The sequence below is a fragment of the Poecilia reticulata genome, chromosome 21, assembly GCF_904066995.2.
Source record: "Poecilia reticulata chromosome 21, P_reticulata-male-v2, whole genome shotgun sequence".
NCBI lineage: Eukaryota > Metazoa > Chordata > Actinopteri > Cyprinodontiformes > Poeciliidae > Poecilia > Poecilia reticulata.
In genome coordinates, this window is record NC_088850.1 from 8,710,820 (window position 1) to 8,725,316 (window position 14,497).

At 40.3% G+C, this 14,497-nt stretch overlaps 2 protein-coding genes across 2 annotated transcripts; both read left to right on the forward strand.

The window, feature by feature from the left end:
• On the forward strand, positions 1-5,177 carry nek2 (NIMA-related kinase 2). The gene is made up of 9 exons (XM_008397528.3): positions 1-395; positions 1,327-1,544; positions 1,642-1,882; positions 2,174-2,256; positions 2,333-2,459; positions 2,545-2,779; positions 4,226-4,280; positions 4,390-4,463; positions 4,726-5,177. The coding sequence occupies exons 1-9, from the start codon at positions 300-302 to the stop codon at positions 4,917-4,919; spliced, it is 1,323 nt and encodes a 440-aa protein (XP_008395750.1). The 5' UTR covers positions 1-299; the 3' UTR covers positions 4,920-5,177.
• A 1,083-nt stretch (positions 5,178-6,260) lies between these two features.
• Positions 6,261-12,362, forward strand: slc30a1a (solute carrier family 30 member 1a). Its single transcript, XM_008397529.3, has 2 exons — positions 6,261-7,059; positions 9,357-12,362. Exons 1-2 carry the CDS (start codon positions 6,492-6,494, stop codon positions 10,229-10,231), a joined length of 1,443 nt encoding a protein of 480 aa, XP_008395751.1. The 5' UTR covers positions 6,261-6,491; the 3' UTR covers positions 10,232-12,362.
• Positions 12,363-14,497: the final 2,135 nt, after the last annotated feature.

A 14,497-nucleotide genomic window follows, 5' to 3' on the forward strand; every position in this document is an offset into this window, starting at 1 on the left:
AAAGCTAGCATTTGGGCACCAGTTTAAACTTACTACAGAGAGTGTTTCCTGTTTTGAGACCTGTAGCATTCACGCATAGAAACGACTGATATAGCCACAAAAAAGGGAAGCGTAATATTTTGTCTTATTTCAAGACAAAAAACAAAGGCGTTTTATTGTCTTGATTTTTGTTAGTATTTTTTTCGTTGTTGTTGTGGTTGATTTAAATAAACGTTAAGCCACGGCAGAATCCATTTCAGCGTTGACGCTAACGTTAAATCAGGTAATTTATAACGTTAGTTTCGGCAAGAACAACCAAAATGCCGTCCCGCGTGGAGGACTACGAAGTGTTGTACACTATAGGCTCCGGTTCTTATGGACGATGCCAGAAAATAAGAAGAAATAGTGACGGGAAGGTCAGTATGTGTCACAGATACGCACATTTAGAACTACAAAAACCAAAACTAAAACATTGGTAGCTAGTTATCATGTGTGAGTTCACATTGAGGTCTTTTTCAGACCTTCAGAAGACAAAATCGGACCTTTCATAGAAACAAAAAATGTTTAAAAGGATTTAATTTGCCAAATGGACCCTTGTTCAGAGCTGAAATCTACCAATATGAGAAGTTAGTGAGCTAAAACGGTGATAAAGAAATACAAAACGTCTTCATGAAACGTTAAATGGGGTTAAAAATACATTTACGAGCTTAAAATGAAACTAGAGAATCACAACGCTTCGAAGGTTAGATTTATTGACGAACGCTTAAGGGAAAAAGCCTCAAATTGATAAAAGGTGATTATGAGTCACTTGAAGTGTAAAATATCTCAAATTTTGTTTAGATGTTGTGTATTGATATTTATTATAAGTGGTTTAAAGTGTCTGGTCATCCACAACGGTATCCATATGACTGCTTATGCTAATTACGTTTTAAAATAACCCTTTAAAAAATACAAAATGGAGAAAAAGAAGTGTCACATGATATAACCTTTAGTAAAATACCATGGCGTCACAGTATTAACACAAAAATTTCAATGTATAATGTTTATTTAAATTATGCTGTTATTTTTATTTATTTGTAGCTATTCTTGTTAAGGTTTTATAGTGGAATTTGTTTTGTGTCTTTTATTTTGATTGAAGTGTTTGATTTTTATCTTAAAAGGTAATATATAAATAAAGTTTTACTTGCATTTTAGCATTGTCTGTCTTTTTATCTCTAGTCTCTTCAGAGGCTGATCTCCCACTTTTCTTCTTCAGCTATGTCTTCCTGGCTGTTATCTTTATTATTATTATTATTTTTTTTTTTTGTCTCCGTCCTTCTGGGTAATTAATGTTCTTGTGTTGTGCAGATCCTGGTGTGGAAGGAGCTGGATTATGGCACCATGGCAGAGAGTGAGAAACAGATGCTGGTGTCAGAGGTCAATCTCCTCAGGGAGCTCAAGCACCCCAACATCGTGCGGTACTACGACCGCATCATCGACCGCACCAACACCACGCTGTACATCGTCATGGAGTACTGCGAAGGCGGGGATCTGGCCAGTCTCATCAGCCGGTGCATCAAAGAAAGGTCGTTTCTGTGGCGATGTTTGCTTCTCTTCTCTTCTCTTCTCTTCTCTTCTCTTCTCTTATACGTTTACAGAGTTACAAATTTGTTTACACTGCAGGCGTTATTTGGAGGAGCAGTTCATCCTGCGTGTCATGGCGCAGCTCACCTTAGCCCTGAAGGAGTGCCACAGCCGGAGCGACGGCAGGGCCACGGTTCTTCATCGGGACCTGAAACCAGCCAACATCTTCCTCGACATCAAGCAGAACGTCAAGCTCGGGGACTTCGGTCTGGCGAGGATTCTGAACCACGACACGAGCTTTGCAAAGACTTTTGTTGGGACGCCGTACTACATGTCTCCAGTGAGTTGTGATCAGTTGCATCTTAGACTTAAAAGTAATTTATTGTTACTTTTACGGTACCTTTTAAGGGTCCATAGTCACTTTTTTTTTTCTTGCATAAATGTATTTATTTTCAAATTAATTGTCAGATCAAAGTGAATAAGTCCCAGTAAAATAGATCAGTTTTTGGTTGCAAAGTAACAAAATCTTAAAGTCCTCCTCTTTTATCTTAAGTTTTTTTTTTTTTTAAATCAGCTTTTATCTTTAAAACCAAAATCGGTCATGTTGTAATTTGGTCACCGTTTCTTTCAGGAGCAAATAAACAGGATGTCCTACAACGAGAAGTCAGATATCTGGTCTCTGGGATGTTTGCTGTATGAACTTTGTGCATTATCGTAAGTTATTCTACACATAGTAACAGATTTCCCAAACAGTTTTACAGCACATCAAGCCGATTGTTTTTCTGTTCAGGCCTCCGTTCACAGCGTACAACCAGAAGGAGTTGGCAGAGAAGATCAGAGAGGGGAAGTTCAGGAGAATCCCCTTCCGGTACTCCGAAGAGCTCAACACCCTGCTCGGCAGAATGCTCAACTTAAAGGTTTGAAAAATTAACTTGTTTTTCCCTGCACTGAACCTGCGTTTGCGCCTGGAAGGATGCACGATGTCGTCCTCTCCGTCGGCAGGACTACCTGAGGCCGTCCGTGGAGTCCATCCTCCAGAGCAGTTTGTTGAGCGACAGCGTTGCCGAGGAGCAGAGAAAGGTGCAGGCGCGGGCCCACAGGAAGTCTGCAGGATCGGACTGCGCCGCTCAGAAGCCGACTGAAGCGATAGCCGTCTCTGTGGCCGAGCTCAAACTCCGAGAGCAGGCGCTGCGGGACAGAGAGCAGGCGCTGAAGGACCGGGAGGAGAGACTGGAGAGTAAGTGGGGAAGCACTAACAGAATGTTCCGTATCTGATGGAGTGCTGTGCAAGTATATCCAGAAACCGACTTAAAATCTGAAAATCTCAGTTTAGCCTTTGACAAACTAGCTTGAACGATGTTCTTACAGTCTGGAGAAATATGTTTTGTTTTGTTTTTTTTCTTCTTTTTTTCAGATCTTGAGTATTGAAAATAGAAATGGAATCTGGAAAGATGTTTTTTTGAAGTCTGTTTTTTGTTTTGTTTTCTAGAAGATTCAAATCTCAATGTGCATCTTTTATGCCCCATTGAGTTTTACCACATAATGCCCTAAGGGTAACACTTTAACCAACATAATATTTCTTTTTAAGTCACTGTGAAGTCACAGATTACATTTAATTATACAAGGGCAGATTCATGTCTTCTGTGGCAGTAATACAACTTTAAATCAGTTTCAAAGTAAACCTGTAAATCCACAACTGCCTTGGTGTAGATCCCAAACAAAACATTAAAAAGTTATCTTTGCTACTCAAAGACCACAAGATTAGTTTACAAAAATGCATAGTTTAGGATTTAGTCCTGTTTTGACAGGAAGTGTTAACATACTGCTGACTCTAGTTTATTTGATGCCATAAAACACTGAAAACAGAAACTAACTTCAGTTGTGCCCTTTGTGATGATTTCTGAAATAAACAGAAAATAAATAAAGACAACTGTTCTAACATTTTCCAGCTTTTTATATAATCAAATGAGATGTGCAAAGATTTTCTGCTGGGATTGTGTGGAATTTGGAAAAGAAATATGTCGAAACCCTGTGGAAAAAGCAAACCAAAAGAAATTAATTCAAACCAGAAATCTGGACATGGAAAATAAGTTGTTTTGAAAGTGAAACAGCAGCTCAAATCGCACAACTTGCAGAGTTTAAACTGAGAGAAAAGCGAACCCTTTTCCATGAGAAGCCGCTTGTACATGAAAGAGATGAATGTTTGATAACTTTTAGCAACATATAAAATAATAATAAAAAGAATTACAGCAAATAAAATGATTTAGCAAAAATCTGGGAGCATTTGAGTTTGTTCACCAACCAGTCCTGAGTTTCTGAGCAATTAACTGCAGTTACTGCAAGAACTTGCAGAAAAATGCTACAACATTCAGTGAAGGCATTCTGGAGAACATCGCATTTTGTTTCTAAGTTATTGAATATTTTTGTTTCAGGAAGTTTTAGTCTCTCGGTATTAAACTATGTGGTTGAGGTTTAGTTGGGCAGCTCTATGAAACACAGCTGGCACGTTGTGTTGATGGCTACAGGTTTGTTCATGCTGCCTTTTGTAAAAGTGTTGCAACCAAACCTTGACCTACTTTCACTGCCACAGTTCCTGGCTGACAGCAATGCGTCTAGAAGAAATGTGTGCAAGGTAAACATATTATTGTTGGGGAAACTAAAATGGTGTTGTTTGTGATGGCAGAAAGGGAGCAGGAACTGTGCATACGTGAGCGACTATCTACTGAGAAGCTTGCACGGTAACGCTTGGATTAATCTAAAATCATTTTAGCCGTATTTCATTGCTATTGTGTGTGGAGTCTTTTCAGCTAATTGAAACATTGTCTTTTGGTCTCATCCGTGATTCAGAGCAGAGAGTTTACTGAAGAATTACAGTCGGCTGCAGCAGAAGGACCAGACCCTGGCTTATGGCAAAGACTTAGGTATGGGAATCCAGCAAAGATGCTACCACTTGCGAAACCAAGCCCTGAACTGAAAACAGCTTTGGTTTATTTTTTTATTTTAATCACTGAATGAACGTATTTATATCATGTAAATAAAGTTTTTATACAAAAATGGTGTTTTAATTACCTCGCATTAGGGTTTTAGCTCATCAGTTACAACCTCAAAAAAATGACCTGGTTATTAAAAATGTAATCAGATTTTTCTGTGTTGGTCACTGGCTTCTTTGCTGTTTTGCTCTAGATCCGGAGGATCTGTCCCCCGGCAAGAAGAAAGTCCACTTTGCAGGTGAAAGCAAAGAGAACCAGCAGCCTGCTGGTCCATACCAGGATTTAATGCTGCGGCGGCTGCAAACCGCTAACCTGCGCGCCCAAAAACTGAGTGAAGTGGAGAAAATCTGTCAGTTCAAAAGCAGGCAGATCCTCGGCATCCGTTGAACAGAAAAAAGAAACGGTCCAATTCAAGACTGAATGTGAAATTCTCAACACTGGATGTAAATTTAATAATTCACATATATAGATATATATAGATATATTTGCATAGTATTTAAAGTTTTATTATACACTGTGCGAGTGGTTTTAAAATGATAGGCAGCTATTGCGATTTTTAATGCGCTTCGTATAATTTTTGCTTTATTTATGTGAGCCTTACGGATTATTTTGTAAATATTAAAAACTGATTCCTTTGTGAATAAACCGTGTCATTGATCATTGCAAACAGACAAATGTATTTAACAGCTTTCTAGTAAGTATCCATTTGCATTACAATTCAAAAGGCGCTCGTTAATCAACACTTGATGGTTCCCACAAGGGGTCATCAGTTTTCTGTGAAAAATGTAATCACAGGCAATGGAGCAGAAACCGTTTGCATCCAACAATCAATACTTAGATTGTTTGATGTGATTAAAAAGGAGATAGCTATTAAAACTGAGTCATGAGCAGAATGATTAGATTATTTGATGGCCTTTATATTCTTTAATTGTTTGACAATTGAAGCATTTAGCATAGTGACGATGTCAAAATAAACATTTTTCCTTACTGCTGGACATGAGTTTTTATTCAAAATAGATTTGTGTCCAAAGGCATCGCTGCTGAATTTCTTAATGTAAAATAAATAATTTTGCTTAAAGCCTTGCCTTTTATTTGTATCAACATAAAATTGCCATAACAGTCAAATGGATGCATATAAATATAGAGTTAATGTTGTCATCCCTGACCCTTCATATATAAAAACTTCAATGAGAATAGAAAAAACTTATTAGATTTATAAAATACTGTTTAATCGCTTAAGAAAAGTGTTTTTTGGCATTTGAATACATGACACTCGTGCATTTATAACAAGCGTAATAATAATCTCGCCACTTTCTGCTATAGAGAAAATATAAGGTAATTGTGGCCAAAATCATTTCATTACAAAATGTAGATTTATCATAATACATAACATTTAACAATTTATAATAGACAATATTTAGTTTGATTAGCAGTACACAACAATAACTTTCAAAATGTCATTCAAACGTTTTTTTTTTTTTTTATGAGTGTAACGTCTCATCTGATTAGAAAGCTCAAATGACGTATCGATACTACTCATTTCGGAAATTATTCAAGAATGGCATCGCGAGATTACAGTAAAGATGAAGCGTTCCTAGCAACCTCCGTTGTTCGACTTATTTGTACTTCCTACTAACGTCAGTTGCAACATCTGACCAATCATGTTCCTCCTTTTGACTAATCGTCCAATAGGAGCCCTTATAGGCGGGTCCTCGTGGTGCCGTGGTTCGTGTGGAAAGTTTACCGGCTCGGGTGCAAAGTTTCAACCGTCTGCAAAGCAGAGCTCGTCGGCAGAGGAGTCAGGGATATGCTGGTGACGTCCGCTGGGTTTTCACACGGTTCCTAGAAGCCAGTAACTCCCATGATTTCCGCTCTTTGGATGTAGCTTCACCCGGAGGACACCGTGAAAGCCTTATCTCTCTGTGAACTTGAATCGACGAGGTTCACCAGGAAGCGAAAATGGCCTGCGGACCCAACCGTGCCCGGTTGCTATGTATGCTCGCACTGACTTTCGGCTTCTTCGTCGTCGAGGTGGTGGTCAGCCGCATTACCTCGTCCCTCTCGATGCTCTCGGACTCCTTCCATATGCTGTCGGACGTTTTGGCGCTGGTTGTGGCTCTGGTCGCGGTGCGGTTTGCCGAAAGAACCCACTCGACCAAGAAAAACACATTCGGATGGATCCGAGCGGAGGTGATGGGGGCTCTGGTCAACGCTATCTTTCTCACGGCGCTGTGCTTCACCATCGTCCTGGAAGCCATCGAGCGCTTCACCGAACCCCAAGAGATCGATTCTCCAATGGTGGTGGTCTGGGTCGGCGCCGCGGGGCTCCTTGTCAACGTGCTGGGGCTCTTACTGTTCCACGGGCACGCCGGGGGAGGACACTCCCACGGGGGCAACTCTCATGGGGACAAGGGGAAAAAGGGGAAAACCAAAAAGCTCCAGAACGCTGGGGATGGGTTAGCGGCGGAGGAGACCAACAATCTGGTGGCGAGTCACAACAGTTTGGGTGATGGCAGGTCAAAAACTGGTGAGTATTTAAAGTTTGGGTCAAACCCTTTGAAATGTGATGCATCTAAATGCAACTTATCCAAATTAGAAGTCAATCACATCAGATCAGTCTTTATTAAATACAAATCGGAGCTTTCCTGATTTGGGGATTCAACCTTTCCGTTTTGTAGTTTTCCAACTGTTTATATTAAAAAAGTAGATGTTTCGTCACACATTCAGATATTTGTTCAATAACTACCAGCTTTGGGAACATTTTGTACCCATTTTGATTAGATTTGAGCATTTCTGTAAACATATCATTAATAATGAAGGTAACCATCAGATGGTTGAGTACATGGGCAAGAAATGGGAGGTAGTGATGTTATTTCTTTGAATTGTGGTTACAAACTGACCAGTAGCCTAAGACTTACAAAGAGGTTATCCATAGTAACATGGTCTAACTAACCGCAGAGGTACAATTTAGCAGATTAACAACAAACTTGCCAGTTTTAATCCTCAATTTGATATCATCCTTTAAAAGTTAACAAAATATTCACTTCAACATTCTTTTGAATCTGCTGGTTTTGTATTGGGAAGCACATTCAAATCTAGAAAAACAGATGAGCAAAAAATGTAAAACACTATGGGGTGATGTAAGCTCAGGTGGGATTGATGTGGAAATCTTTCATGATTGGTTATAAACCGTCTCATATTGTGACTCTATTGAGCTTTAACTCAACTTCTAGCGTCCCAGGTTACCTACAAGCACATCTTTGCATTGTCTTAACAATTGCAGCAGTGACTAATCTACTGTTTCCTTGACAGCCACTGTGTGTTCAGGCATGCGTGCCTGTTATCACACATTTATTGAGTCATTGCTGTGGCCACAATCACTGATATAAGCGAGAAAAGCCTCAGATTTAACTCGCTTCAACTGTTCGAAACCCTGAAGTAAACGATATGGCTCATTCAGGAGAAATCTTTGAAAGGGATTAAATTGAGCGACGTCGTGTTGGCACAGTTTCCCATAAAGTGAGTTCTCTATGTGATGCTGAGAGTCGTGTATTTGTGTTGCGTTACTACAAGCTGCCACAAAAGGCCCTTCACTTCTGTAAGTGGATGTTTGGAGTAAAACAGCAGATCCGCGGTTGGTCCCTACCTCCTTCAGACCGCTTCATGTATTCGCTCACTGAGGGGTTAATCTCATATACAGAAGACCATTTTCCCCTCCATACCGTTCAGCTGTGCCAGTTTCAATAAATGGCCGCTATATCCCCTTCTCTGTGCACTGATTGCTGTTACTGGGTCATACATCAGTGTAGCCGTGGAGTCGACAGCCCCAGACACACCATTAGCTGTTGATGAATGACCAGACGGTGCCCAGGGATGGAAGGGGGGAAGTTGGGGGGGCGCCTCCGTCCCTCAGGTGCCGCTCCCTCCTGCTTGTGCTCCTAGGCTGCCTGCAGGTACTAATTAAAATATGCGTAATGTGAATTATGTGTGGAGTGTTATATTTGGGGTACAACATGCTGGGAGTTCGTTCTTGCTCTTAATCCATCCAGACTGTTTGGTATGCTTTTGTCCTGTTTTCAGCAATAATAGTGCAAATGACCAGTGGGCTTCATAGACCCTCCAGAAAAACCCACCAGTGTTTAGAATAAGAAAATGCAAAAATGTGCAAAAGTTAAAACACTTGTGCGTCTTAATTATTAGTCTTATTTTTAAAAGTTGTTTAACTTTTTGTGTTACTTTCTGTGAAGGCTTGGGCTACCATGAAGTTATAAAAACGCAATCATTTTTAGTATTTCTGTATGTATTATTGAAATGTGCGAGAAACGGTATGTTATGATTTAATTAATGTTATTTTAAACAACAGTTTTAAATCTAATCTATTATTACAGCTATGATGATGTTTTTTCTCAAATGTATCTTGAGTGTGCAGAATATTACTCCATTTTATCCGCTAGTCAGTCAGCCATTGTAGCCCTGCATCTTCTGCTGCTTACCTTTATTAGAGTAAAGCTAGAACAGCTTTACTCTAATAAAGGTGAAAGGTATTTCCCATTTGTTAAATACAGCACGCACTTTGAATTTTCATTTGGATTGAAAACGACTGCATCTACAAGCAGCCAACCCTGTCTGCTGAAGCTTTTCTTGAATGGAAATGATTGAAATTTTTTCCAACCGTTAATACTGCAGACCTTTATTGGGATAAGCAGCCAGTTTCTTGGTGCGTGTGTCTATTTAAATGTTGTACATTTGTGTCAAAGTCCATTTGAGCACTCGGCTGTCATGCAGCAGTGACATGAACTCACCTCCCGGATCTTTTATCTCCAGATGTCAGCAGTAAAGACTCCGCGGAGGTGCAGATGAACGGCAACACCCAGATCGACGACGACCATGACTCGTCGACGCAGCTCAACATGCGTGGCGTCTTCCTGCACGTCCTGGGCGACGCGCTGGGTTCCGTCATCGTGGTGGTCAACTCCCTCATTTTCACGTTCGTGTGGAAGCCGTGCGCCGACAAGAGCTGCGTGAACCCGTGCATCAAAAGCCGCGACGTGGACCTCCAGGCCATCAATCAGACGGGTAAAGTGGAGATGGCGGGCCCCTGCTGGGTGCTGTACCTGGACCCCACGCTGTGTCTCATCATGGTGGGCATCCTGCTCTACACCACCTACCCGCTGCTCAAAGAGTCGGCCCTCATCCTGCTCCAAACCGTGCCCAAGCAAGTCAACATCAAACGGCTCAACGAGCGGCTGCTGAGCCTGGACGGCGTGCTGGCTATCCACGACCTGCACATCTGGCAGCTGGCCGGCAGCCGGATCATCGCCACGGCGCACATCAAGTGCCGCGACCCCACGTCCTACATGGAGGTGGCCAAACGCATCAAGGACTTCTTTCACGACGAGGGCATCCACGCCACCACCATCCAGCCGGAGTTCGTCACCTTCAGCTCCCAGTCGCGGGACTCTCTGTGCGAGCTGTCCTGTCGGACTCAGTGCGCCCCCAAGCTGTGCTGCGAGACTGCAGACAAACAGAAGGGCGCCGTTGACTCCAAAGCCGCAGCAGCAGCACCAGCACCAGAAGCAGAAGTGTGCTCAGCTGTGGATGTTGTCATTGAGAACCTGGAGCAGGCCGCCGTCATCCAGGAGTCGTCTCAGACTGATGCGAAGGCAGCCGTCCACAAGGAGGTGGAGTCGTCACTGTGAAACGAAATGCACAGGCGAAGCAGGTGAACCACCGTCACTTCCTGGAAGCTGTAATCTCTTGGACCCGTTCTGGACCCGATTCAAAAGTAATTATTTTTTCCCCCCGATCATTTCGCCAACATTTTGGTGAATTTGATCCCTCTCGTTATATCATCTCTCGCTCCGGCAGCACGGTTCTGACGCTCATCGTCTTTTTCACGGACCTCATTTCCTCCAGGACTGGAGCGACACCTGCATGACTGTCTGTCGTTTTTAGCACCTCGTCGTGATGTGTCACCTGATCCTAACGGTGTCGATTGTTTTGTTTTTTTTTCACTGCCAAAGCTTCTCGCTGCAGAACCGAGGGGGCAAACAGACGTGATGTGTAGATGAGCCTACTGGCAAAATGAGTCCTCGTTGTTTTGCTTGGGCTTTGAGCAAATCTATTTTCTTATCCTTTTGGCTGCAAGTGGAATAGTATTGTATTTCATAATAATTTAAGTATTTAAGTTATTAGAAATTATTCATCTTTATGTAGATGCTGTTTTATGAGATTTAGTTTAAATGATACAGAAGGATTTTTTTTTTGTCCTGGAGTTTGTTTGAATAAAACAAAAAAAAAAAAAGAAATGTTTTAGTGATATATTTTCAGATTTGATGTTTTTATAAAGATCTTGTCGTTGGACTTTCCTCTGGCCTTGACGCAGACACCTCTCACCTCGCCTTTTAAAGAATCTGCTGTGGTTTACGACAACGTTTTGTAGTAGGTGTGAGGATTTCTTGCAGTGGTAGGTTTGGAACATTTTTAAGCCACGCTGGCTTGAAGTTTGAGTCTGTTGTGAAGAGGCATGCGCCGGTAAGACAGCAAACGGTATTGCAGTTTCACGGTATTGCAATGAAACAACAGAGCTCGATCTATTTAATTTTATTTAAAACGACAACAAAAAAAGCAACAATTTTTTCCATTATGATTGTGACAATATTAAAGCATTTCTTTCTGATTAGCACATCTTGTTAATTATGATTTAAATTAGGCTTCTTTCAGCCAGCTGACAACAAGTGGGGGAGGGACTCCAGCACTTTCTGTTGAAAACGTTGAAACTGAAACCGGCCCATGCCTCAAAGTGAAGAAACAAGCACTGTATGCCCAGCGTTGGCACACTCTGAACTGGAAAACCTTCTTGTGCTGGTTGATGTTTTCTTTTCTTGTGCTGTTTTCAGCACCTTGTCGCAATCCGTGCTGGAGAGTTTTCATATACATAGATGTAGCACATCTACCTATCTATATATATAAAATGCATTTCCAAGGCGTCCACTGCAAAAACTCAAAAGTTTTACCAAGTATTTTTGGTTTAGTTTCTTGTGTACATATCTCAGTACGCTTGAAATAAGACAACACTAACTTACAAGTAAATTTTCAGCACAGTATAGGAGCTCGTTTTAAGTCGGTAATTTCTTAATGTTGATTTAAGAAAAAAAAAAGTGCTAATTCCATTAGTAGATTTTTTTTTTTTTTACTTAAAACATGGAGGAAAATGTCCTACATCTTGGTGAAAACTTACTTCTAAGTCAGCTCTGTCTTATTTCAAGCGTTTGCGCCAGAAACGAGACCAAAATTTCGTTTTTGCAGTGTCGTAGTAGCGTGTTTGCATGACCAAACCCAGACCTGATGTTTGACGTTTACCAGCTCTTCTCTGAGCTCTCGCTGCTGCTCCCCAGCGCCTGCTGGAGTCCGCCGATGTAACTCAAGACTGTGTTGGAAACAACTCGTCTTAAAGCGCCGCCGTTTGGTGAATTTAAAGTCCACATGGTGGCCTTGAAACTCGTGTATGACTTCTTCCTGTCAGTCACCACAGATATCTTCTGAAGTTGGCACATTTCAGATTTCCACTCCCTATTAAATGTGTATGCAATATAGAAAACGTGCTGGGAAATGTATTTTGGTTCATTTGTAGCGTTTTTAGTCACTTTTACTGTGTCTTTTATGACTTGAGCTCTATGTGAAAAAGGAAGGTGTTTTTATTTCAAGCACATGTCTGCTGATGTGTTTTTGATATATATGCACATATTATCTATATATATATATTCACAGTACCTGTCTGATGTGTCATTGTGAAATAAAACAGCTGTTTGGTCCAGCTGAGGAACAGAACACACCTGTCTTTGTCTTGCTTTCAACAATTTTACAGCTAAAATTGTTTTTCTTTAAATCCAGGATGTCCAAATATTTATTATATGGGCTAAAATTATCAGCTCAAAAGTACTTGCAGGTGAAAAAAAATATATAATTTTTTAAATTGAAATTTTTGGAAATTTCAAGTTTATTGTAGTAGTCCTACAATAAACTAAGTAGGAACTACTTTAACAAATTAATCTGACTTGTTTTTTTTCATAGGGACCTTCAAATGGTTTTCCCATGTTTTTCTTAAATGAAAGGCATCCAGTTTGCTTATTATTCTGGACTTGATTGAATAAAACTAGAAACATATTTAGTGTATTCTTGGCAATAAAAATATAACCTTGGTCAGTCTTTGTTTGAAAACACTCGCTATATTCAGCCACTAAAAGGAAATGTGGATGTAGGTTGGAGTATAAGTCAATGAATATGTAGTCTTGTTTACCATGGTAATAGTAGAAAACCAGAAAACTTTGGTACCTCTAACATTTTTGTAGATTTTCACATCAAAGTTGTGGTTTTCTCTTAATTTCTTGAATTGTGATTTGGAGGCCGGGAACAATCAGGGCAGGGGCCACAAAGGGAACCCGAACCCCACTTTGAACACTTTTGCTTTAAATATTAAGTTGAAACAAAGAAAACGCATAATGTCCATCAATTAACCAGAAAGTGAAGTAAAACTGCAAAGCTACAGACTTTTAAAAGACAGACTGCTGATCTCTGCATATAAAGTTCATAAACAACATCCAACATGTAACATGGATAAAGTCACTGAAATTAATATTTTAAAAATATGAATGAAGCAGTGCTGGTAGCATATTAATGTTTCCATAAATCAGAACATCAGTAAAAAAAAAGTTCAATATTTTGATTTAAAAAGTGAAAATTGTACAGCTTCATTGTGATGATCTATTTTGAATAATGAAAGCTAATAACCCATAATTCAGTTTATCAGAAAACCTTTATATTACCATAGCCATTAAAAATTATACATGCTTAATAGTATTTATTATATTATGGGCTTTGTAATATAGGGAGGACTGGTGACTTGACAGACCACTTGTTCAATAAACAGCCTTGAAGGGTTACTGCTAAAGAAGCTGGCTATTTATAAAGTGCTGTGTACAAACACAGTGATGAAAAGTTCAGTGGAAGGAAAAACGGATACAGAAAATGTGCAAGTGACAGAAAGATTTAGTTCCTGTCAGTTTTGACAATTTTTGCTGATGGAAAATTAAAACCCAAATTCAGTTGTTCAAAGAATGCATTCAGTCCAGTCAGCTTTTCACATTAGCGCTTATAAGACACTCTTGATATCACTGGATGAGGAGTGGCTTAACCCAAATCAGTTGTAGCCATTACCCTGGATATGACTGGGCACGTTAAAGCACTCTCTTTACACACAGTCAATGTTTGTAATCATATTAAGTTGCTTCTCTGTTGAATATGTACAATTTTGTATCAAATTTTGTCCTTCCATTCAATTTTCCATAATTTACTTTGCTCCTGCTTTTTTCTCCATGATTGTGTTTTTATCTTTGAGAACCGGAATCTTGTGTTTTCATTTTCTGTAAGCCACTGTCAAAAAATAGAAACCAATATGGGTTTCTCTTTTGATTTGAATGGCCGAAGTAAATGCAACTTTTGGTTAATATTCAGTTTTTCAAAAATTTACTTTTAATTGCTTACATTGCATCTCATCAGTTTTGGTTTTTGCTACTGCTAAATCTGGACACAGTTTCTAAGTCCAACAGGAAATATGTGGCTTATGTCTTTCACTCAGCAACAAATCCCCAAACAGTCCAAGCAGTAATAATGGTCAGCAGCAAAGCAAGTTGTGGAGTGCTGTTCTGCAATTACATAAGTCCATAATTGCAGCATTTTCACAGCTTCTCTTTTCTCTCTGACAAAGCAGATTTCGCTGGGACTCTCAGCCAGCTGAGACTGAGGCTGGCTGACTGTAAATTGGGGGCTGGGGGGGAGTAGACACTTGCTGAAAGGGGGCTTATATAAGAGGCCGAGGGTATTCCTGGGGGCAACAAGTGCACAGACCTACCCAGCATTCCTCTGTGCAGCCGTGGCGCTGGCTTTTCACTCTCTGTTCCCGTGTG

Coding starts and splice junctions, on each gene's coding strand:
- slc30a1a (XM_008397529.3), top strand. CDS start 6,492: ATGGCCTGCGGACCCAACCGTGCCCGGTTGCTATGTATGCTCGCACTG. Junction 7,060..9,356: donor TGATGGCAGGTCAAAAACTG/GTGAGTATTTAA, acceptor TTTTATCTCCAG/ATGTCAGCAGTAAAGACTCC.
- nek2 (XM_008397528.3), top strand. CDS start 300: ATGCCGTCCCGCGTGGAGGACTACGAAGTGTTGTACACTATAGGCTCC. Junction 1,545..1,641: donor AGCCGGTGCATCAAAGAAAG/GTCGTTTCTGTG, acceptor TTTACACTGCAG/GCGTTATTTGGAGGAGCAGT. Junction 2,780..4,225: donor CCGGGAGGAGAGACTGGAGA/GTAAGTGGGGAA, acceptor TTGTGATGGCAG/AAAGGGAGCAGGAACTGTGC.